Here is a 23,405-nt window from a genome sequence, read left to right as displayed (position 1 = left end):
CTTATCTCATGCTCTGGCAAAGACATGATGAACTCGGGGTTCAATACCCCACAAACAGCTGCTGCCCAATTATACGGAAGGGCTGGTTTATGAGATGCCCAGTCCGTTTTAGACCATTGCGGAGCCACTGCAATTACTTGGAGCGGTTCAGTACCCATGATGTTCTTGGTACAGGCGTGTTGGGGGCGGATTGTTGGTTGTACTGTATACTATCAAGACGTTGGAACAAGAAGAGTGTGGTTCCTCCTGAAGCAATCAACGAACCTCGTGTATTGTCCCACAGATCATTTTGCCAAAGACTTTGCAATGATCTTTATGATAAGGCGGATCCAGTAAGACACCATCCACTTTACTAACCAAGTTGTCTGTCTTGTACAGTATACCCAGCTCTGTGAGAATAATCTCGATCTCAGGGTGAATTCCATCCCATCTTGGAGGTCCCTCAACGACAATGACAATGTTATGCCATGGAGGTGGGACATCGTCGCTAAGATCCAAACGCCGCGAGAATCCAACAACTGCAGTGGTGATAAACTCCCATTGGCGTTTAAAAACAGAAGAAGTAGTCATCGTCGTCACTGGAATGTAGAAGACAATTTTGATGTCTCTAGGTTTTAGATATCGCTTCGGTCGTAGAGTGTCTTTCTGCGAGGGGAACTCTTGTGTTGAACACGTCAAAGCTGTAAAGCTATTACAGGAGGATTCGATATAGTAATCTTCAGACAAGAGATCTGTGACCGCTATTAGCATGGGCCAGTTAATCACTAATTTGCCGTGGAAAGTCTCAACCCCCAAGTAGCTAAAGTCTGGCGTTTCTGACAATACGTCATATCCGGAGATGGTAAGGCGGTCTGTCTTCGATGAGTTTGTTGAGACACCTTTCGTTACCTCAGGTTCGTCATTTTCGTAGTCGTGAGAGTACCTTTCATTACTGTCATATTTTACAGGACCCGGTTTGAACTATCGTTCCTGGGCGGCTTGACTGGTTTCGGTTGATCGGTCCTCAAATATCTGCCTCTCATGAACTCTTGCATGGTCTGGATAATGGATTCCAGCGACTCCTCGTGCATCGTCCTGTGATGATGTAGACTGGGCTGAAGTCGTTAAACGCTCGACTTCGCCCAAATATGCCTGATTTACGTGAGCTTGCCATTCTTTCTCCTTCTTCTCCCAATATTTTGTTTCACTCTCTACTGAGGACTTCTCCCATTCTTCAAGGTAAGCGTCATCGGGCGGTACTACAAGCTCATCATCTTCCTCGGAAGGTTGCCGATGACCTGAATGGTGGAAAGCGATCGGCTGTTGGATGTGCTGCTGTGGAGACTCGAGCGAACGTTGGACGTCTTTCAGCTTTGTTTCGGCCAACCTTTCCTGGCGCTTTTGCTCTTCCCATCTTTTCTTCTTCAACTTGTATGACACTGGATCGCTCGCTGCAGAATCCAGCTCCCAGTCCGAAAGATAAGCAGGATCGGAAGGCTTATCGCTCCCTTCTTCTTTCTCAAGAACAAGAGATGATGCTTTTGTGCTAGAATCTCCTCCGTCGATAGATGCGCCATCCATGGTCTTCTCAGTATATGTCGTCATCTCCTCAAGAAAGTTCTGAAGGATGTAGTCGTTTCCTCCTTGCTTCGGTAATCGTTGCTGAAGGCGAAGTATTTCTTCCAGAATTTGTGCCGTGTCATCTTTTATCGCTGATGTTTCATTACGAATCGCTGATGTGTTGTTTTTAATCTCTTTGGTAACGTGCCTACATGTATTGGTCAACCTGTCCCAAGTAGTCGCGCGGGTACTTACAGTGATATCATATCCAGAGCTAACTCCAATGCTGCCTTATGAACCTCAAGATTTGAGCGCAGTTTTGCGACATCTCCTTGTCCATTGATGGCCCAACCAGCCTTGGATTTGAGTCGGTTATCGCCGCCATATTTCGTGATACACTCTTGTAGCTCTACGACCACCGAGTTGCAATTGGTTACGATACCCGAGACATGTTGTTCGAGAGTCGTGGGAAATGTCTTGCTCTCATCAGCCACATCTTCCTGGATGAGTTCAAGGACTTTTTGTAGAGAGAGCAGCTCACGTGCCACCCGGTCAAGATCACCCCGGGCTTCGCGACAAGTGCGAACAAAGGAGTTGATGGACAGTGATAGGGACCCAATGGTTGAAATGAGAGTGGCGCATCCTGTCGCTATCGATAAAGGGTCCATGATACTATAAGATATCCATGATCATTGACATGCGACAGTGAGATTCTTGAGCGAGGGGTACTGAAACCGGTTTTCAGCTGACGGGGATCATTTGATCTGGGATACCCAATTGCTTGATGAGTTCAATGCATTTTACTAAGGCGCTTAACAATTATACAGTTGCGTCATTGGCTCATTAAGATGCCAAGCTTCAACGGTAGTCGAACGATAATCGATAAGTTGAAGGATGTTATTCGCATAATTCTCGCATCGTCAGAAATCGCTGAGATTGGCGCACAATTGAGTATCGCTGGTACCACCGAGCACTATGTAAAGATGACAGAAAGATGTCTAGTATATAAACTTAATTGGATGTTGTAGTACAGCCGTTCATTTAAGAATGCTCAGTAAGCACAGCGGTAATTCATAGGTGATGATTATTGTTTCTCAAGAAGATATATTTGCGTGTAATCTTAAAAAGAAAACATCGTTTTCTTTTCGGGCTCTAAAAATGAGTACGATGCCCTAGGAAGATAATTTTAATACGTCAAATGCTAGTAACCTTTGCAATGCCTCAATCCGAGGCTAACGTCATTTGCAGCTCCGCCTTCTGTTCCGTGTGTCACGAAATTGAGGTCGGAGGAATGGTAGGTCCACCAGGTTTTATGCTGGCAGTAGAGTTCACTATCCTGGAAACCAGGCCACTCAAAAATGAGTGATTAACATTAAGAAATAATCATTCTCAAAACTTACCTAAACCTGCGTTGGCATGCTTATCTCGCTGTCCCGGGTAGGTGGAGAAATATGTGACGACAATGGCATGATCAGAGGCGCCTCGTCGGACTAACGATGTGCACACGAGTAATGGCTCAAAATAGCTTGCACGGAGTTAATCCGTTGTCGCTAATGAATAAACTCTCGTGCTGTAGTGCTTGCATAAATCTAATCGGTCTAACGGTGAACATCAGCCACCCGGAGGAGATGCGCCGGACATACAAGTGTCATGGTGCATGGCGATCGCCAGAATCTGGTTAACGATAGGGCTGTGTGAGCGGCTACTTCAGGGGAAACTCGATCTGGCCAATCGAAAGCTCCAGTTTAAATAGTCTATGCCATCATAAGTTTGCTTGTGAGATCTAATGACAGTGCTTTGGGACTAGTAGATCCATGCAAACATCTCCCTGAATGTCGTGAATGAGACCGTCTAACTCCATTCTCTCATCAATGACAAGCTGATAATTCATTTCCATCATTCTCACCGATAATTGCTCTGCAAATTGGCCCATACCCCGGGTTTGGCTGCTATTTTTGTTAGTTACACCGCATCATCATCTAGTCTGAATGCGGGGTGAGCATTGGGCGATCACCAATATTTGACCGTGAATTTCTTGTGCGACATTGTGTTGGGAATTGAACAAAGCAAAGTCAATGACATCTACGAATATGCTCACGGTGAAGAGCAGAGAACAAACACTTCGATCAATCCGATCCATGACGTCAATGAGTTCGTATGTCTCAGCGTTTGGTCGATGAATATGAGAGGATTGATGTTTATAAAAGAAGGACAAATCTCTAAGTTGTGTTTCCAATTCATCATCATCAAACATTCAATCTCATCAACAATCACAAACAACTTCACCAACCTTTACCACCACCAACAACTACTTCATCATGTCTGACTACAAGCCCACTGGTACATCTTCCCTCCCACTCTCCCTCATAGCACAGTCTCTAACAACATACAGAGCACGACGGCCTCCGCAAGGACGGCCAGCCTGACGGTCGTGTCGGCACCGGCGAGTTCGCTCACGGCAAGGTCGACCCCCACAAGGCCGGCGAGCAGGGCGGAAAGACCTCCGGCTCCGGAGAGGGCCTTGGAAGTAGTGACAGCAGCGGTGGTGACTACAAGCCCACTGAGCACGGTGGCCTGAAGAAGGACGGCAGCCCTGACCAGCGTGTCAAGGGTAACTAAGGCGTTACGGATTATGCAGCGATATCTAGTATGTGAAAGATAAAGCTTTAACACCGATTTCTCATGTCGCGTCTACTATATTGAAAGTGAACGTGATGTATGTGACTTGAAAGGACTTTGATTATTTGAATGATGCACTTGCTTATTGGGTTATAACGCCAGCATGCATAGCGTCATTGTGATGATGCACATTGTCTCACTTCGAAACTTCACTGAACGAAAGCACTATCATTGTTAAAAACTTAATGATTCAGATAATCTTACCAATTTTGGAGTTTTAATTGGCATGGCATCCGGGTTTTGTCCAAACGTTGCGATTGGCTTCATTCACGGCGTTGGCTGAGCCGCAAAACGCCAACATCAACCGCTTTATCTGAGCCGCAGACTAGGAAATAACATTGCGATCTACATCTCGTATCGCAAATATTTCCTCTTTCCTCGAGCGACATCTGTAACAGACCAGACTATGTAAAAAAAATAAGCTTCGATAGATTGACTCGCGTCTCACTCTCAGGGCTGAGGCCCGTATCCACCGCGGAGCCGAACCCTCAGCATTGACCGGGGTAAGCACATGGCATTTTGACAACACCACGCGATGAGGCTTGAGCCACGAACTATCTATTACCTTCTGTCCGGGATCAATTCATCCTGTCTCTAATCATCCCAAAACCACGTTTTTTGAATTGGTATTAGATAAGCCCCTTTTTATTTAGTGTGAGTTGACCAAGGCTAACTAATCTCTCAGGCTTGTGTTCCGGGCTTTTGGGTGTTAATGGACGCTAAGATGCGGAGCCGCAAAAGCAAATACTCGTCCAGGGTCTTGTATGCAAGACTGCCAATAGTGATGATTGGGAATGACTGCTAGGTATTGATTAATGATTCAGCTAAATGACCCAATTCGCCATTTCAAGAAGATGGGAAAGATGGGAATGAGGGCGAGATGTCGATAAATCAATTGATTAGGACGTAGAGTCATAGACAATGAGACAATCTTCAAGTAACCTAATTCAACTCCATTGACCCGGGGACATGCACGTCTGTAACCAACATCACACATCGCGGGGTACCTTGCAGTCATAACACTCCCAAAAGAAATGAGCCCAGGGGATCCGGACAACTGGGCTGCAACCTCCCACACAAAAGATCTTCCACGGTCCGTATTCCGGTGCATAAGCGCATCATCCAAGAGCCAGGATCAGGCTCAGACGCAAAAGTACGCTCTAACGGATGCAACGCCTCCTCGTGGCCCCTGAGTCGAGCTAGCGTCTGCACCTTTTTCCTCAAATATATGCATCTCAATGCACCAAGCAAATCTGGCCTCGAAGTCCCTACATTCTCATTCTTCTTTACATCGACATTCCTTGTTCGCCAACCCGCTAATATGGGTGGTCTTTTGTTGTCAGATCACTATGAGTTTCATAAGCCTAGTACCAATGATATGAACATTGCGAGTATCGCTTGGGGTTTCTCCCTAGGCGTGTCGATATTTGCGGGTACCAAGGCTGCGAAGCAGACGATCAAATCATGGAAGAGAGGGACGAGAACGAATATTTATCTCATCTTGGTTTGGATGGAATGGACGAGCAGTGTGATTATGAGTGCAATTACATGGTTGTATCTGCGACAATACATTCCACCCGGCTTTCCAGTCTTCTTCGTTATTGGTATATCCCCCCCACCGGATCCGAAGCTTCCTCGTCTAACATACCCCAAGTCCTTCTTTGGGCTATCCAGATCCAATCGCTACTACAGATTATCATCAACCGAATCTCGATCCTCATGGTCAACCGACATAATGCATGGAAACTCAAGCTCATAGTGTTCCTTGTTCTGCTCGCCATCAACATTAGTGTTTTCTGTGTCTGGATCCCCGCCCGATTGCAGATTAGTTCTAAATGGATCGCTGTCAATGCTGTCTGGGATAGAGTGGAGAAATGCATCTTCTTGATTGTCGATGCTGGCTTGAACTTTTACTTCATCTACCTCGTTCGATCTCGCCTTATCGCCAACGGTCTCACCAAGTATACTCGATTATATCGTGTCAATTTGTTCATGATTGCTGTCTCGATGACAATGGATGTAAGTGAACATCTTACGCGTTCCAATTAACTTTACTAACAGAATAAGGTCCTGCTCATTGCAATGATGTCTCTTCCCAACGATATCGTCTACCTTCAGTTCCATCCTCTGACATACCTTGTCAAGCTCCACATCGAGATGAACATGGCCGAGCTCATCACCAAGGTCGTCAAGGCCAGCAACCCCAACGGCTACGACTACTCCGACTCGCGGTCTCGCTCCGGTCAAAAGAGCGGAAAGACAACCACTGGAAAGAAGATGGGCTCCGTCTTTCCAGGCAATAACCAGACTTTCATTGAAGCAGGCGGCGATAACATTGAGTTGCCTCAAAGGAAGGAAGATGGTATTCAGGTTTCTAGAACTTTCAAGACTACTCAAATCGAAGTCGTCAAGGAGAATCGGGATCGTACTGATTACGACGATCTTGAGAGCGAGTCAAGTTCTACACGGCATTTGAAGCGAGAACCACTTCCATTTCCCGCTGAATAGCTCAACACTTCTCTATGAGCCTTTTCTGAAGTGCCATTTTAGATTTGGATTGTCTTCACGGATACCCCTCCTGGTTAGATCACAGCGGCACATCATATACCCGCCGCTTAAATTCTTTCTTAGTTTCTAGAATAATTAGACGTATACGATATTAATGCATTAAATAAAATAGAATTTTCACAATGAGAAAGATGGTTTCGTAACAAATCCCTTTCTCTGGACTAAAGGATGTCGTAACCCCTGTTGTAAATCATGCGCTAAGATGCGGCTCCGCTCGACCGATGAATTGTGGCTGTTTGACCTCGATGCATGGGTATTAGTACGAAGGGCCTCATTACCCCATTATCGGATGGTTTATTGGTAAGACGAGATGAAAATTGAATGTGGCGTTCGGGGAAGCGATATATTACTTGCGTTATCACATCGTGGAGAGAGAGAGTGTGATTACTCAGAAAAAGTAAAGTTACCCCAGAATGAAATCTGGAGAAATACGTAGTTTCACCTGTTGCGTTTCTCGGCTGTATCTCATCGTAAGAAACACGTTAATGCAAGGAAGGCATTAACTCAAAAGATTTCTAGAAACTTTCATTAATCACTCTTGCTTGAATAAGCTAAGTATGTATGGATACTGTTCCAAACCCATGTTATTCCCCTTGTTTGAGCCTATCTATTTCCAAGGTTGCCAAAGGTCGGGCTGTTCTAGATGCACTAAAGTTGAGGCGACAGAGCCACCTCACATACTGAATCTTCGGCCCTGACTCGATCTACTGAAAGAAATTTCTAGGTTACTGCAGTCGGTTCGTTGCCCTTGAGAGTTGAATGCGATCGGTGGAACTATAGCCGGAGCCGCTCGGTTCCGATGCCACCAAGAGAGAACCAGCACTCTGGTAACACCGATGTACGTCGGAACGGTTCTCGTAAGGCACTTGTTTCGGTGGATTAATAGATGCAATCTCGGATATCGTGAGGGTCGTGCATGAACCATCATAGAAGATCGCACTAATAGATCTTGACTACCGGGGCGAACTATAATGCGGATATTAAGACGAGAGATCTTTCGGAGCCGCAATGGTTCCCACTCCGACTTTGTTAACTAAACTAAGTCCAGGTCATATACTGACACTATACCATTTCCTGCTGGGTAAGTGACCTTAAATACGCAGATTTGTAAACGCGAATCGATTCCCAGTAAATGTCTTCCACTGCTTGTACAACTTCCTGATACTGAGCCAACAACACAATGGCAGGAACTAGAAATAGAAGGGTTGTTGAGATATATATCCAAGGTTCCTGGCTGTCAGATGACTGGTACATGGACATACTGAATATGCTAGAAACAAAGAACCCCGGCGCAAAGAGAATTGCGATGTATGTTAAGTGAACAACATTGACATCGCCAAAGATAGATCTCCTTGAGTCCGAATTTTGGATCATCAACCTAGTCAATACGATCATATCCTCAAACAGCTGAGCACAGTCTTGGAGTTGATCTTGTAACTCAGTAATATCACTGAGAAGCAACTGCCAAGTCATTGAATCGCACTCTTGCGCAATCCGAAAGCTGACGGACTCAGAAAGAACAGTCAATCTGCGACGTCGTTGCCAGATTTGTTGTCTCCAACTGGTTAGATTGAGGAGATATTCATTGTCCACTTGACATTTATTGTCCTCTAGTGAGAGCTTGTAGCCCTTAGACAGCAGGTCTATAAGACGTAGGTCGAAACTCCAGTGGGTTAGAACTATAGGAATAGAATGGCGGTGAAAGTCCGAGATGGCTAAAGCCGCGGCTGAGTCTCCAAACAGCCCTGGCCGCTGGAAGGAATTAAACAATTTATCCAGCATTGATTTGCCATCCAAGTAGGCATGGCCTTGAGTATAGGACGTCATGGAGCGACAAAGCTCAGATTCTTCAAAGACTGCTTGCAGACTACTGGCAGGATACTGTCGTCGTCTTCCAGCTCTGGTAGTTTTGACAACGTGTGTCACCGGAGAATCTACTAAGATCAGACCTAGAAAGATCAGCAAAGATCTCAAGCAGTCCTTCGTTGAGCGTACATATCGAATAAGTCTTGAACTTCTCGATAATGACGGAACAAGTAGCATGAGCAATAATCAACTGTTGGCCCGATAGAAACGCAACATGCTCGACATCTCGAGAAACATTCGAGGCTGTATGTAGTGCATTTTTCATATCATAAGATAGCTTTGCACTACTGAGATCCAGGATTTGCTGGTATGGAAGATGCAGGTATCCTTCACTAGGCTTAAATGATGGTACTGTTGCAAGAGATTGTGATAGAGGGTTCTTGTCGACGTCTGTAATGGTTGGGTTGACATATTCAGCGAAGAAGATTGGATTGATATCAAATCTTTCACCCAAGGCTATCATTATTTGAGGACTGATATCTTCAATGAGAAGCAGTCGCATGGTGTTTGTGGCTGGCTGTTTGATGATATCATCAATATCACAGTTTTCCAGGACTGCCGGCTTGTTATTGGGTCCAGGCGCACCATTTTGGGCGTAATCAATAATGGCGATCTTGCTGGAGTGAGTAGCCTTTCGGCGAATGTATCTCTCGAGACTCCTCACGCGTGGGTTTGATTGAGCCTGGGTCACCACATAATCTATGTACGATGTCGGTGGCATTCTGAACCAGTCAAACTGGTTGGGCGCTTGGTGCTGCAGTATTGAAAAGGTGGTCCTGGACAGGTAACTGCGTCTCGTGGTTGAGCTGCTCTCGGAATTAGATCAGTAAAACGAGGCATGTCGCGAGGCAGATTCAGTGGTGGGAGAACAGTGGCGTTGCCTGGATTTTATAATGGCTGGGCCAGCATTCAGCTGAAGGCACTAAGAGCTTCCGGACCAACCCAATCATGTGCGTGGCGTCAGCCATCTTGCAGATAGCGAGAATGGAGGATATTCTAATCATGAAGGAGTTCGTAAATATTATCGCTAAATTCAATGAACTTTAGAGCCAGTCGAATCGATTATTCAGCTCTAGTCAACATACACTCATTGCGCTTGAAACATATGAATATATTTTTCTTCATAGTAAAGTTCGGCTGACCCAGTGAATTTGGCTGCTGCAGGAAAGTGGCAGGCGATCCGATTACTTCAATCAGGACCAATAAACAGTCGCGTGATGAGACAGTCGAACACTATTTCGCGTAAGCGAAACGAAGCAACAACAATACATCGAATCGCGACTTAGTAACGTCTTGCTTCTGGTGTATAGATTGGTCTGAAATTATTCTATTCAACGGTGTTCTCTTTCTCCGGATAACCTGACCATTCAACCACTCAGTTTTGACAAGTCAATGTTGAAGCTGCTGATCACTGCCTTCTTGATGTCATCCAAGTTCTGCTTCTCTGCTTCACGCTGGAGAATCTCGGCGCGAGACTTTCTCATCGCTTTGGCAACATCGGCCCACTCCAGAGACCGCTTATTGGTAACGTCCACCATGCTTTCCTCTACTGTTACACCAACAAGCTTGCCTTGACGCTTTCGAACAATTCCATCTACTATGACTGTGTCAATGTTTCCGATACTGCTGTGCAAAACAACGGCTGCGATAGGGTCTTGCTCAGCAGCGCAGATTAGTTCGGGGGTGTTGGCGTCAAAAATCACCAAATCAGCCAGTTTGCCTTCAGCAATGCTACCAAGCTGACTCTCCCTCCCAATCGCCCTAGCACCCTGAATTGTCCCCAGATTGAATACATCCTGCACAGTCTTGGAGATCTTTCGAGGGGCCAGGTCTTGGTCGATCAATCTCTGGTTATGCTTGGCTCTTGAGCCCTGTAAACCAAGTCTCATCTCGTAAACGATGCTAGATGCCTGATTACTGTGACAGTCGATGCCCAAGCTAGACTGAGCTTGAGCCCGGGGAAGATCATCGTTCAAGCACACGGGATCTCCCAGAGCCATCTGCATCTCTGTGGAGGGAGTGCTGCTGATATGCGCTCCTGCATCAGCGAGGTCCTTGACGCTTTCAGCAGCGTATCCGTTGAGATGACTGAAAAGCATGCGATTGTCCAACAAGCCGAGACCTTTGATCTGCTGAACGAGATCATAAGATCCCATCTGTGGGTTGCTAACAGCATGAGTTGTTGCCAACTCGACACCGGCTTCTCGGGCACGCTTGAACAAGTCCTGAATGACCTGCTCCGGTAAAAACCAGAGATCAAAGGCTAGACCCATCGTGACCCTCTCGTCACCAAAAGGAGCCTTGTTGCCTAGCTCTTGAAGCTCATCCATGACCCATGGTGCAAGCATATCCGGATTCATCGCGAAAGGTGACCACGATGCGACGCGAGCCGTTGGGCAGTAGCCATAGACGCATCTCAGACCCGAAGTAACGGTCGCTGATATAGCAGTTGCAGCTACGCACGATCTGTTAGTAAACTCGAAGGGATCTTCGGGGTTTGTCCGACTTACCAGCGCCAACAAAAACATTAACATGAGAGTGATCCACGACAGTGGTGGTACCTGCATTGATTGCTTCCAGAGAACCTCCAAGTTGTCCCCAGTAGATGTCGTCCTTCGTATAATTCGAAGACTGGAGATTGCCCGAGGCCATGTAATCGAGAAGGAGTTCGTTAGCATGTCGTCCTTTTAGCTGAGTTTGCCAAAGATGATGATGCGTGTCGATGAACCCAGGTGAGATGATCTTGTCGGTGCAATCGATAACCTCGACGTCAGTGACTTCGGTAATATTCTCGGCTATCTTGGAGATCTGGTTGTTCTCAATGAGGATATCCCTTTCCAGAGCTTGAACGCTGTCATTGGCGTCATGGATAAGGACAGTGCCGCCTTTGAGCAACAGCCGGCGCGAAGTGTTACCGCTGAGAGTAGAGTCAGATACCATTGTTAGTAAGAGTTCGAGAATTGTTGATTTCTTAGATGCAAATAGTTTGGAAGGTTGTTGTTCAAGTCAATAACCAGGACAAAGAGAGACTCTTATAGTCGATGACGATGCGACGATGTCATACCCGTTTCGTACCTCACAAAAGGCTTTGAGGCTGCCTGCATGAAGTATCTCGGTGTTCCGTGGCCTAACTCCACGGAACACGACAAGTGAGGCCACGGCCGGCATTATCACGGAGGCAAAGCTGTCTACCCGTCTCGATCTACACAAGTGCAACACTCACGCCAGAAATGCCCATTGCTACCTGAATACCCGTTGCTAATTCTGGTGATCTTCATCAAGATCGGTTTAGTCCGCTTTGACCTCCAACCACTAGCGGGAGTTGGTGATTTATAATAAGGTTTCGCGGCTGGGGACTAAGCGCGAGCGGAGATAGCGAAGGAGCCGGGAGAGAGGGTTACTAGATTAGGATGCTCGCTTTTATCGGATTTGTAGTTTAGTCTCGGGTTGATAATATTAGAAGAAACAAATCGCGAGAATCGCAGGGAATAACAAAGGGGAAGGTTATGAAAGACCTAATATCGAGAGTAGGCATTTCTCGGGCTTCCACGGGATCGGCGCTGGCTTTGCGATAGACTCCGGGAATAGCCTCAAATTGTGCGTTATGACGTCGTTTGAGATGTTGGCTCAACGATATTGGAAGACTACTGCCAGCCCTCAAAGAGCAAGAAAACCTCTTACATTAAATCAGGATGCTAAAAAAGCCATTCCAAAGGCTTGCTAAGATATACTAAACTTGCTTGAGGTCTTAAGTTTTCCTACCTTTCCTTGCCAACCCAAGGTGACTAACACAGAAAAGAAACTGTGCTCTATAGAAAATCTTAGATTAGGAGCTCTATTCTTGAGAAGATATACTAAGGCATTGTTTTCCGTACGAGTCTATGTCTAATGTGTTGTGAGGTGATATTGCCGTTTCTAATTGCCGATATAGGGAGCTGAACAAGCTATGTGTTTCCATCTAGACGTAGTATCTATTGTGTATACCAACTATGCATTAGTTACTACACCACAGAACAATAAAGTGTGATCCATAAGTTTAAACCAATTGAAAAAAGCTTTCTAGGGATTGATCCATGGTGACCTTTAACACGGACTTAACCTATAGCTCTGTGTCGTTTTAAAGCAATGGTATGTAACGATCTATAGCTAATGATTGGCTGATAGTATATTTACTATCTATTATAATGTGTCGAAGGTAGTAGGCATCAAGTCTATGTAGTAAACTCCATTGGTGGGCATGCAACGAGAAATCGGAGATGTACTCAAGCTGGAGGATTACTCGGAGTCGGATTTGAATGTTTAGTCATGTTATTTCCGAATGGGGTATTTTTCGGTCTTACCTCAACAGGAAATACTCCCAGCTCCCCCACCTGTCGGAGACTCCGCTTCAAAAAGTTCCACTCATTCTCGAACAATCATCTTTCAGATCCAAGAACTTTCTCTCTTCCTTCAATTTGCGAGACCGCCCAATCGTTATTCTTAGCGAGTATTTTAAGCACTGAGTTGCTTACATCACATATTTCTTATCCACTATGTCTATTTTGGACAGATATGGTCCCGAGGTGCAGAGAGTCCCTGCAGATGCCCCCATTGAAGACATCATTGCACTTCTCAAGCGTGACGGAGGTGTTTTCGTGAAAGGGCTTGTATCTGAGGCAGATGTTGATAAGGCATATGATGAATGTCGAGCACGTTTGGACTCCGATGTCGAATGGTCGGGCAGCTTCTTCCCCAGCAAGTCCTCTTGATATACTTACCAGTATGACTGAACTAACTTGCGAACTTAAGAGGAGACGCAACGGGCGCCAAGCCTCCTTGCTCTCAGCCCTATATACGCGCGATCTCAGGTCATGAACCCAGTATACCAGCAAGTCGTCGATCATTTTCTTACTACACGAAGTTGGTTCTGGTGGGGCACTGAACGGAAGGAGTCGGTTTCTAAACCATACTTGCATTCTTGTACAGCTATGAGGATTGGACCTGGAGGCAAAGCGCAGCCACTTCATCGCGACGACTACATCAGTCATAATATCCATAACAATATCGAAAAATGGGATGATGAGCGTGACGTGAACCGTGAATCTGCTGTTGGACTGTTTGTGGCTGGGTCAAAGGTCACAAAGGAGAATGGCGGTACGCAGTTTATCCAAGGAAGTCATCTATGGTTAGTACTGCTTACCAGATCTTTCAAATATCAAAGGTGACTGACGAGCCACAGGGGTTCAGAACGTGGCCCTCCGCGTGTTGAAGACTGCATCTATGCCGAGATGGATAAAGGAGATGCATTCATCATGCTTGCTTCAGCGTATCATGGTGGGGGTACCAATTCCACCAAAGACCAGCACCGCTTAGTCTTTGCTACATTTGCTGTTCGTGGCTTTTTGAGACAGGAAGAAAATCAATTCCTCGCTGTGCCTATAGAAACAGCGATGAAGCTTGACCAGGATATACAGGCATTCATGGGCTATTCGATGAGCGATCCGGCATGCGGTTATGTTGAACAAGTAGATCCGATATATCTGCTTCGGCCAGAGCTCGAGAAAAGTCCTTCGGACTTCTAGAAAGTTGAACATTAAGACAAATAATGGCTTCTATGTATGACTTCAGTAGCTGAAAACTGAGGTGGATGCCGATATCCCACTTCTCCGAGTGCGGGTTCTAGCCACATAAATCGGCTCTGATGACAGCGAGGCGTGCCCCACTAGTAAATCGACAACTCCGAGGCCGACTCGTATCTTCTCATCCATCTTTTCTCTCGCTCCACCATCGTCTTTTACTTCCAAATTTGGCAATACACACAGCAATAATGACAGGTAGTGATAATTCATCCTCAAATCGCCCAACTGCCCGTCGCAAAGGTGAGCACTGATTCTCTCTCTAATAATACTCTTGACCAAAATTACTGAGCTTTTCTTTAGACCCGGCTTGTGGGACATGCCGCAAAAAGTGTCGAAAATGCGATCGGAAACGTCCCATTTGCGATAGATGCCGCACCAAAGGCCTTCATTGCGAAGGATATCCTCCGCGTTTTCAATTTCAAGAGACATTGACGGTAACTCACAGTCAATCCAGCTCTCAGGAAGTCACAGCAGATAGCCTTGATGCCTCGCCTTCACAGCCTGTGATCTTAAGTCAGTCACCTCCAGAATTGTCAATGCCGTCTGATCCCGTTGCTGCAAGACTGTCGGCTTCACTTTCGCCTGAATACCCTGTCCTTGAAACGTCAGCCTTGACCTTGGCGTCGCCCCAAACATCAGCGACTCTATCACTGTCGCCAGACGTTGTGTCCTTTACTGTCTCGCCATCCGCACACAATGACCTGCACAACGACATTGCGACGAATCGACATATTATTGACTACTGTAAGACACCTGAAACACCGGAATGCGCACTCAGTAACAGATATCTCAGTTGACCAAACGCTAAGCGAGCATTTCATAATTCATGTACCGGGATTAGACAACCCGTTCAGAGAATATATTCTGCCCCTTGCCTACCAGCATCAAGGCATTCTGCATGCGCTACTCGGATTATCGGCATGTCACATGCATAACACTGGACACGCGAACAGTCAGAGACTAGTCACGGTATCTCTTGGGTACAGACTATCAGCGATACGATCTCTTGCTTCTCTGTTGCACAAAGAAGACACCTCACGACTAACACCCACTGAGGAGGAATATGTTCTGGCTATGGTATTACTGCTCGTGTTGCACGATGTATGGTTTAAAATTCTTGGCCCCTTGACCGGATACCTGTTAAAATGACTGTAGGTCTGTGAATCAGGCGTCTCAACACATGGGGCTCACCTGACAGGCGTATCGTTCCTATGCAAACGGATCGCCTGCCTTGACACCTCGCCTAGGCGTTCGAAAACAGCCATGTTCCTTATTTCCGCCTTATCTTGGTAAGTCCAAGCGCTGATGGTGCTCACGATAGGTACTGATTCAAACAGGCTGGACATGCTGCGAGGCTTCAGCGGTGCTGAAAAGCTGTCCTACTCCACCGAAGTACGAGAATGTGTACGAGATCACGGAAGTCTTAGTCTTCATACACTCGTTGGCTGCCCGCCTGTGATATTCTTCAAAATTGGGCAAGTTCTCGAAGCAGGTAAAGCTTACCTAGCGGGAGACCTGCCAGTTGAACAGTTTGAGCAATTGCTTGACGGCGCTGAGAAGTTCTTCCGCGGCTGGGATCCCGATCAAGCCGTTTATCCCACCAACCACCAAGAATGGCGACGCCTAGCCGAGGCATACAGACACGCATGCTTGCTCCGCGTGATGAGGTTTCCCGACGCCTTTGCGATCTCATGCGATGACCCTCAGATCAAAGCCTCCGTCTCCGCGGTCCTCGATGTCTGTGCTACAATACCGAGAGACAGCGTGTTTTACAAGCGTTTACTATTTCAGCTGTTCCTGGCTGGAGCCGATACATGCTCTCCGCATCAAATACACTACGCAAGCTGGTGCATCAACGAGATCAAGCACTCTACAGGCTTCCAGCACCCGGCCATGACTGATCTATTGACCAAAGTCTGGGACGAGAGACGGACGAATCCTCGAGGATGGTCAAACGTTCCCTGGATGGAATTCGTAAGTTCATCGCTTTCTTTCCTTTAGTCCGTACTGATACGAGCTTTTTTCTAGACTTGTTCCGAGCTTCTTCGTTCTCAACATGCATACCTCTTCTTTTGACGGGCCGACGTTCCACTAGTGCTCCACCGTCTAAGTCGGAGTCGGCATCGGGGATATAATCGGACTTGGCGATTGCAAGCGGTTGGGAGTATTGCTGTTTACGGAATAGCTTCGTCTCTGGGGATGATGGCTTGGCAATTGATGGGCATGAATAAAAGATGACATGAAACCCTGGCGTTTCTTCACGATGAATTATATGATTTCCCAGACTTCTGTTCTTTTAACCTGCTATTTATCCATCTATCAGCAATACTACACATAATATGGCAGCGCAAGAGAAGAACCAGGCCGAGTTGGAGAAGGCATCCAAGCTGGCAAATGTTCCGCACTGCGAACAATACGAGAGGATGATCTCAGGCATGCTGTGAGTCAACACATGGGGCTCATTTGAGCGGTTCGATCTTACTTATACGATTGTAGATATGACTCACTCATTCCAAAACTCACAAATGCTCGTCTCGCAGCTCGAAAGGCCATGAACGAATACAACACCTGGTTTCCGGAAGGCGACGACTTCAACATCGAGTTTATCACCAAAAGGCGCGCTGAAATGCTGAAATCGTTCCTTGGGCACGTGGAAGACGACGAAGTCTTTATCGAGCCACCATTCAGAGTCGACTACGGCCCTAATATGTCAGTCGGAAAGAGATTCTACGCCAACTTCAACTTAACGGTCTTGGATTCAGCTATCGTTACGATTGGCGACAGGGTTATGATTGGCCCAAATGTTATGATCTCGACAGCGACGCATGAAACGGAGGTCGCAAGCCGCAGGGCCTGCATCGAGTATGCGTACCCTATCAACATAGGCGATGACTGTTGGATCGGAGGCGGTGTTACTATTTTGCCTGGTGTCACGATTGGGGAGGGATGTACGATAGGCGCTGGCTCTATCGTGACGCGCGATATTCCTGCCTGGAGCGTGGCTGTGGGATCCCCTGCAAGGGTTGTCAAAAAGGTGCAAGCGCTGGGCAAATTTGAGGAGTAACAAAGCGCCTGGCTCGAGCTGAAAAGGCAAGATAGCCCGAAGTCGGAGAAATCGATCGATGATCCTTTTCATCTTCAAGCTTTACCGCTTTAAGCCCAGTAAACAATAACCAGCATGGCTTGTCGCTCCAGCCGGGTCGTCAACAATCCATACCTGATAGCAAGAATGCATTGGAACATGACGCAAAGCTCCTAGCGTTGGCAATGCGCCAACTAACCATACTTTCTTCATCTCCCGATAGAATGGAATAACCCATCATGGATGTTAATTTACCCACCGAGCTTTAGGGGCGATCCCAGAATAGGACAGCTGCAAGGTGATAACCTAAAATAGCCAAGGGTGCTGTGACCAACATGCATTCGCAGAATGGGTACCTCAGGTTACTACAACCAACAGATGAAGCCCCCGGTAACTCCTCTGGCTTGAGACTTTTCTCGCAATGAAATCTCTCATTTTTTCCACTGCCTAAACTTGTGAGAAAACTAACACATACCTCATTACTGAAAATGGCGACTCTAGAAGAGGCAGAGAGAATTGTGAAGGAGGTGACGGGATATTATGGGTATCTGGACCATGATATGATGGACGATATTGGCCGTTTCAACTCCGACTATCGTCGAAGAATTGATGAAAACTGGCTCAAGATGGAAAACGCCGCATCGCATTCCATCAAAGTGTAAGTGCCTCTAAGAGTAAGCATCAGTCCTCGAAGCTCACAAAGTGCTCAGTTTAGCAAAAAACATATACGGGAGCGGTGCTAGATTCGTGTTCGAGCTTCTTCAAAACGCGGAGGACAACAGCTTTCGAAAAGCCGATGACAAGAATGAGCCCCCGTTTATCTCCTTTCAGATTCACCCAAAACATATCGTGGTTGAATGCAACGAAGACGGCTTCACTAGTTTAGATCTAAAGGCGATATGCTCCGTCGGAGAAAGCACCAAGACTGCGAAACATGGATATGTGGGTGCCAAAGGCATCGGCTTCAAATCTGTTTTTATCGCTGCATCCCGCGTGCACATCCAGTCCGGAAACTTCTCGTTCGAGTTCCGACATAATAGGAACGACCCGGGTCTCGGAATGGTAAGACCCATCTGGGTGAGGCCGACTGAGACGTTTCCTAGTCCCCTCACTCGCACAACACTTTATTTACACGACCAAGGCGACGAGGACGAGATAGAACATCTTAAAACGGTCATTGCCATGCAGTTTGACGACCTCCAGGAGACCTGTCTCCTTTTCCTACGAAAACTGAGTAAGATCAGCGTCGCGTTCTATGACGAAGAAGGAAATCTGCAACGGTCGAAGCAGTTTACGAAGAAGAAGGTCGACGACTATCGTGTCTCTTTAGAAACTACGGTAGTTTCAGGTAACGAATCTGCTACAACAAGCCAAATGTATCACATTACGAAGCAGTTAGCTACGGGCCTGGCGCAGAGTGAGAGTCGTGACGCTGCTACTACTGAAGAAGCACGGAAAAGTCTCACCTCCGCGGAAGTTGTCTTGGCTTTTCCTCTGCAAAGTGACTATCAGCCTCACATATCTACAAGGAGACAAGAACTCTTTGCTTTTCTGCCCCTCAGGACTTCAGACTACAAGGTAAGCAGTATACGAGTCTCGACATCCACTATGGAAGTCAGCTGACCAATAGCTAGTTTCACATCCAGTCGGACTTTGATACGAATGCCAACCGGCAGGATATTGTGAATACAAGGAGAAATTTGAACATTCGCGATTGGATTGCCAAGACATTTCTGCAGGCAATCTTGGAATTCAGCCAACATCCAGTCCTTTGCTACAACTGGCCACTGTTTCTCCCATCTCAGGACAGTGGACATGACTCGTTCTGGTCCGGATTAGATGCCAAGATTCTATCTCTCGTTCAGAATAATCCTATCCTTAGATCGAGAAACAGGAGTGACTTGCGTCTCATTCGCGAAGTCGTGGTAGCCTCGAATGGCATGAAACACGACGGAGGCAAAGTCTTGCTCGACGATCCCGTCAAGGACCCCTTTATCTCGGCCAAGTACCCGCACAAGGTGACTGGGCATTTGAAACCCTATGGGCTGCGGGTAGCATCCACGTCTCTGTTTGTTATTCTACTGAAAAGAGACCTCAGCCAGCATGACTCCAAAATGCGCGCCGACACAACTGCCGATGACTGGCATTCCTCAGTAGCCCAGATGTGTTCCAAGATAGTTGACAACAGCTGGAATGGAAACAAATTGCTCCAGTCGCTTGAAGTTCTGCCGTTGAGAGGCGGCAAATGGGCCTCATGTACGTCAGGACCAGTCTATTTTCCGATGACAGGGGATATCGAAATACCTGAGGGCTTAGGCCTCAAAGTGCTCAGTAAATCTGCGACTACCAACCCAGACCGGAGCAATTTGTTTCGGCATCTTGGAGCAACAGAGGCCACATATGAAGGAGTTCGATCAGCGATCTTTTCTTCTTTCATTGAACTGCCAAATATGAATTTTCATTTCACTCTTGATTGTCTCCGCTACTTGTTTTTGACACACTCAAGCCTTAAACATACGCGGGAAAGCTACAAGAGCATATGGCTTTTCACTGAGGAATTCGAATTATATCGAACTCACGGCCAGGTTATTTATCTGCCTGGGGATGAGCACCCCTTCAGTCCCGCTAGCCTCTTGAAAAATGCCCATGAGCCGCCAGACTTTCCTGTCCACTTTCTATATCCCGGATATTTATCTATCGCATTAGAAGATCAGAAGAACTCCTTGTCTTCTTACAAACGATGGCTCTGCGATTTTATCGGTATACATGAGAGACTTACGATCTTGTCACCCAACGAAAATGAATTGTCGCAGCCTTTTCAGTACGTCCTCACTCATCACCCAGCCAATTTCCTCGGCCTCTTTGAACATCTCTGGCTGTTGGAAGGAAAGGAAGTATTGAAACACCCGACTATTGTGTCTCGGATAAAACAAATCCCCGCAAAGGAGCTTTGCAAAGTTAAATCCTCACCAAACCTTAAAAACACATGGCTTCCTCTACCGGAGCTTAAGGATTCCGTTCACCGGTACATGGAGCATCCAGAGCAGTTTCCTTTCCTCGTTATTGAAGATGATGGCGACGCTGAACAAATTGGCTCCAAGTGGAATTTCTTAAGCAAGCACTTTAGTGTTGGGAAGTCTGACGACCTGGACTTTCTTCTCGAGATACTCCATTGCATCCAGAGGTCTTGCACAGAGCCTTTGTCTATTCGTCAATCACACAGGGTGTTCGAGTTATACATAGCCATCTACGCTAAACTTTCTGTCTCGCTGATACCGAGTATAACGCGAACAAGGATCAAGTAAAGTTTGACGAATGTCCATTGTGCCATGTTACTAATATTTTGATAGAAAGTCCTTTGACTCATGTGATGGAAATTTCATCCTCGCCCCATATACCGAAGACGAGTCAACATGGACAGAGCCTGCCAACTGTGTCTGGGATGGGCCATCTGACCTGGAATCCGTGCATTCCCTAAAGTCCGCATATAAGAGAAGAGGGTTGAGTGATGAGGACATCAGCAATATTGAAAATCTTTTTCTTGGAACGCTAGGCATACAAAACATATCGGCGCATGGTATTGTGTCGGAACTTGAGTGCCGTTGGGGGACTTGTGAAGATAAGGAGGATGATGGCCAGATTTTGAGCCTGTACACATATTTGCATGAGCAAATCACAGTCACACCTGGAGTAAGGTACGCTACCGTGCATTCTTACAGTGCCAGACCGACGACACTGACGAGACTCTAGAGCTGCATTTGAACAATCTCCACTCATCTTTTTGAGGCAGCAAAGTGGACCAGACTGGTACAAGACCTCTGACTGTTTGTGGTCTAGCACAACACCAATCCGCGGTAAGGTGACGCTTGACGAGACTTATGAAGACCTCAAGGCACTTTTCGTCGGAAAGCTTGGTGTTAAATCGCTCACAATGCAGATGGTCTATGATGAGTTGCGTCAGTCTCCTGAGAGCAGCATAGAAGACATAAAGGTTGCTTTATTCTCTTTTAATGACTTCCTCCAAAGCGAGGACGGTAATTGGGACCCAGAGCCTATCAAAACAGCAAAGATATTTCCTGTCGTCTATCCTGATGGGACTACCGTGTTGCGGTCCATGGGTGTGGAATTCGCAATAGCAGATCGGGATAATCTACGATCCAAGTTCTCTGATAAGATTGCTCTCCTCGACTTTGACTTGGGGGATATCCATCGATTAAAACCATTATTTAGCTGGCTGAAGATTCAAGAGCGATACCTCTCTAAATGCGTCGTGGAAACAACAGCAATTTCAGGTGATTCAAGGGTGCCAATATCATTGCAGAAAAGAGACTTAGGCCTCAAAGCTTATCAAATATGCCGGTACGTGTAGCCACCGACATGCCTGACCGCTGCTAATGAGCAATACATCGCAGAGTTGCAGCCACATTCAGGAGTCCCCGCTTTCAACATGACGAAACCCATCTTTACGACCAGCTGCGTGCTATGAAAGTCTTGGAGGTTGAAGGAATCTCCTCTGTTCTGAAATTGAGTCAAAACGGCGGACGATACGAAGCCAGACTCTCGACAGCCAGTGAGCATATCGACGAGCCAGCTGGAAATCTTACTATATACGTCCCACGAGATCGAAGAGCGCAGGAAGTGTGTTTCGGATCAGTCCTTCCCAGGAAGTTTGCAGCATGGCTCATGCGTAACCCACATACTAATATTGATGGCAATGTGGAGGTTGATATTATCAACGCCCTGACTTCGATTTTTGCCAGCGACCGTGCCGTTCTTGATGAGATTCTTGACGATCAGGGCATGATACAGTTGCAGTTTGAAGATCCGGATGAGGATTTGAATGAAGAAGAGATAGGCGGTGAACAGGTCGAAGATAACCATGCATCTGATTCGACCCCAGAACCTGGTTATGAGGTTTCTGACCCGGTTCTCACTCCGACTCATCCATCACTGAACGATGCCTCAATTCTACCATTGGCGGTGCGAGATTTTGAAATCGAAGATGGGGCTTTGGAAACCGAGAGAGAGATAGTTGAGATTCAAAGCAGCACATCCCGTCAAGTTCGCCGAGGCGATGGAAGTACCTCGCGGCCCCTACTTCATCATTCACCACAGGGCAGACCTTTCAGCCCAGAGCAGTTGAATATCCACCGCCCAATTCCTTCACATTCAACCTCCCAAGCGACCGAGGACCAGCGATATCGAACGATTCTCGAAAGAGTCATCGCGGCGGCTCGATTTGCGAACTTTCCATCTGGTGGGGCATTTGACTTGAATGACCTGCGAGATGCCTTACCTGATTCTGGAGAAACAAACTCATACTTGAGTTATGATGGGTTGGATGTGTTGAGTAGGTTTCAATCGACTAGCCAACAAGAACGCGATAAAAAGATCGGAGCTGCTGGAGAACTCTACGTAAGTACCATAATCAGAGTGACACGGATTCTTAGGCTGAACTTTCACTTGCAGGTATTTGAGCTGTTATCGAAGCTTGAGCTACCAGGCTGGGGCCGTGGTAACTGGCAAAGCACTATAAGAACATATGCAAACATTCATCCGGAGTACGCTGATCTGTCTCACTGGCCTAATCGTGAGACAGCAGACCTTGTCTACTCAGATACCCAAGGAGATTTGACACGTATTTTGGTCGACGCCGAAATTCTTAGTGACGATTGGTCCTCAAGACGTCCCAAGTACTACATCGAGGTGAAGACAACTACTGGGCCATGTGGAACACCATTCTATATGAGTGGAAACCAATACCGACTGGTAAGCCTTCTCGTCATGCATTCCGCTAACATGAACTAATGGCGCACAGATGGAACGTATTCACCATAGTTCAGACTTCTCAGAATTCTATATCATATTCCGTGTTTACTTCTTGCTAGATAGGTCGCAGATTAGTTACTGTTTATACCCTGATCCAAAGCGACTTCAAGATGATGGACAGCTCATTTTTACAGGAACGACATGGTCAGTCACCCCTGGGCCACAAACATAATGGTTCTATAGCAATCTATAATATCAGATAGGAAAATGACGAAATACAACTT

At 46.6% G+C, this 23,405-nt stretch overlaps 7 protein-coding genes across 7 annotated transcripts; 4 read left to right on the top strand and 3 right to left on the bottom strand.

The window, feature by feature from the left end:
- Positions 1–133: 133 nt before the first annotated feature.
- Positions 134–3,198, bottom strand: FOBCDRAFT_236695 (uncharacterized protein; the record flags this gene model as incomplete). The annotated part of the gene is made up of 7 exons (XM_059610094.1): positions 134–202; positions 265–931; positions 962–1,641; positions 1,839–2,211; positions 2,485–2,512; positions 2,940–3,029; positions 3,183–3,198. 7 exons carry the CDS (start codon positions 3,196–3,198, stop codon positions 134–136), a joined length of 1,923 nt encoding a protein of 640 aa, XP_059464114.1.
- A 600-nt stretch (positions 3,199–3,798) lies between these two features.
- On the top strand, positions 3,799–6,726 carry FOBCDRAFT_288118 (uncharacterized protein; the record flags this gene model as incomplete). The annotated part of the gene is made up of 7 exons (XM_059611719.1): positions 3,799–3,879; positions 3,932–4,143; positions 4,650–4,721; positions 4,904–4,980; positions 5,302–5,822; positions 5,873–6,237; positions 6,280–6,726. The coding sequence occupies exons 1-7, from the start codon at positions 3,858–3,860 to the stop codon at positions 6,724–6,726; spliced, it is 1,716 nt and encodes a 571-aa protein (XP_059466734.1). The 5' UTR covers positions 3,799–3,857.
- A 733-nt stretch (positions 6,727–7,459) lies between these two features.
- On the bottom strand, positions 7,460–9,373 carry FOBCDRAFT_256941 (uncharacterized protein; the record flags this gene model as incomplete). The annotated part of the gene is made up of 3 exons (XM_031173253.3): positions 7,460–7,819; positions 7,855–8,735; positions 8,782–9,373. 3 exons carry the CDS (start codon positions 9,371–9,373, stop codon positions 7,460–7,462), a joined length of 1,833 nt encoding a protein of 610 aa, XP_031050038.3.
- A 593-nt stretch (positions 9,374–9,966) lies between these two features.
- FOBCDRAFT_154594 (uncharacterized protein) lies at positions 9,967–11,592 on the bottom strand (the record flags this gene model as incomplete). Its single annotated transcript, XM_031173252.3, has 2 exons — positions 9,967–11,107; positions 11,163–11,592. The coding sequence occupies 2 exons, from the start codon at positions 11,590–11,592 to the stop codon at positions 10,020–10,022; spliced, it is 1,518 nt and encodes a 505-aa protein (XP_031050037.2). The 3' UTR covers positions 9,967–10,019.
- A 1,592-nt stretch (positions 11,593–13,184) lies between these two features.
- Positions 13,185–14,213, top strand: FOBCDRAFT_288116 (uncharacterized protein; the record flags this gene model as incomplete). Its single annotated transcript, XM_059611718.1, has 3 exons — positions 13,185–13,390; positions 13,463–13,816; positions 13,871–14,213. The coding sequence occupies 3 exons, from the start codon at positions 13,185–13,187 to the stop codon at positions 14,211–14,213; spliced, it is 903 nt and encodes a 300-aa protein (XP_059464113.1).
- A 245-nt stretch (positions 14,214–14,458) lies between these two features.
- Positions 14,459–16,247, top strand: FOBCDRAFT_288115 (fungal-specific transcription factor domain-containing protein; the record flags this gene model as incomplete). The annotated part of the gene is made up of 5 exons (XM_054703287.2): positions 14,459–14,510; positions 14,571–15,014; positions 15,055–15,371; positions 15,426–15,559; positions 15,608–16,247. Coding segments are annotated over 5 exons (1,587 nt in total), but the record flags the coding sequence as incomplete, so codon positions are not given.
- Positions 16,248–17,717: 1,470 nt separating this feature from the next.
- On the top strand, positions 17,718–23,403 carry FOBCDRAFT_256936 (uncharacterized protein). The gene is made up of 8 exons (XM_031173247.3): positions 17,718–18,010; positions 18,063–18,930; positions 18,987–20,653; positions 20,703–21,047; positions 21,103–21,711; positions 21,765–22,767; positions 22,822–23,121; positions 23,171–23,403. The coding sequence occupies exons 1-8, from the start codon at positions 17,841–17,843 to the stop codon at positions 23,351–23,353; spliced, it is 5,145 nt and encodes a 1,714-aa protein (XP_031050032.2). The 5' UTR covers positions 17,718–17,840; the 3' UTR covers positions 23,354–23,403.
- The last annotated feature ends 2 nt before the right edge of the window (positions 23,404–23,405 follow it).

This window comes from Fusarium oxysporum, chromosome II (genome assembly GCF_013085055.1).
Source record: "Fusarium oxysporum Fo47 chromosome II, complete sequence".
Classification (NCBI taxonomy): Eukaryota; Fungi; Ascomycota; class Sordariomycetes; order Hypocreales; family Nectriaceae; genus Fusarium; species Fusarium oxysporum.
This window is presented reverse-complemented; position numbering and strand designations above follow the sequence as displayed.

Bases quoted from the DNA above. Each gene is read 5' to 3' on its own strand.
- FOBCDRAFT_256936 (XM_031173247.3), top strand. From the start codon at position 17,841: ATGGCGACTCTAGAAGAGGCAGAGAGAATTGTGAAGGAGGTGACGGGA. The intron at 18,011-18,062 runs GTAAGTGCCTCT...CAAAGTGCTCAG, and splicing joins GCATCGCATTCCATCAAAGT to TTTAGCAAAAAACATATACG. The intron at 22,768-22,821 runs GTAAGTACCATA...TTTCACTTGCAG, and splicing joins GAGCTGCTGGAGAACTCTAC to GTATTTGAGCTGTTATCGAA.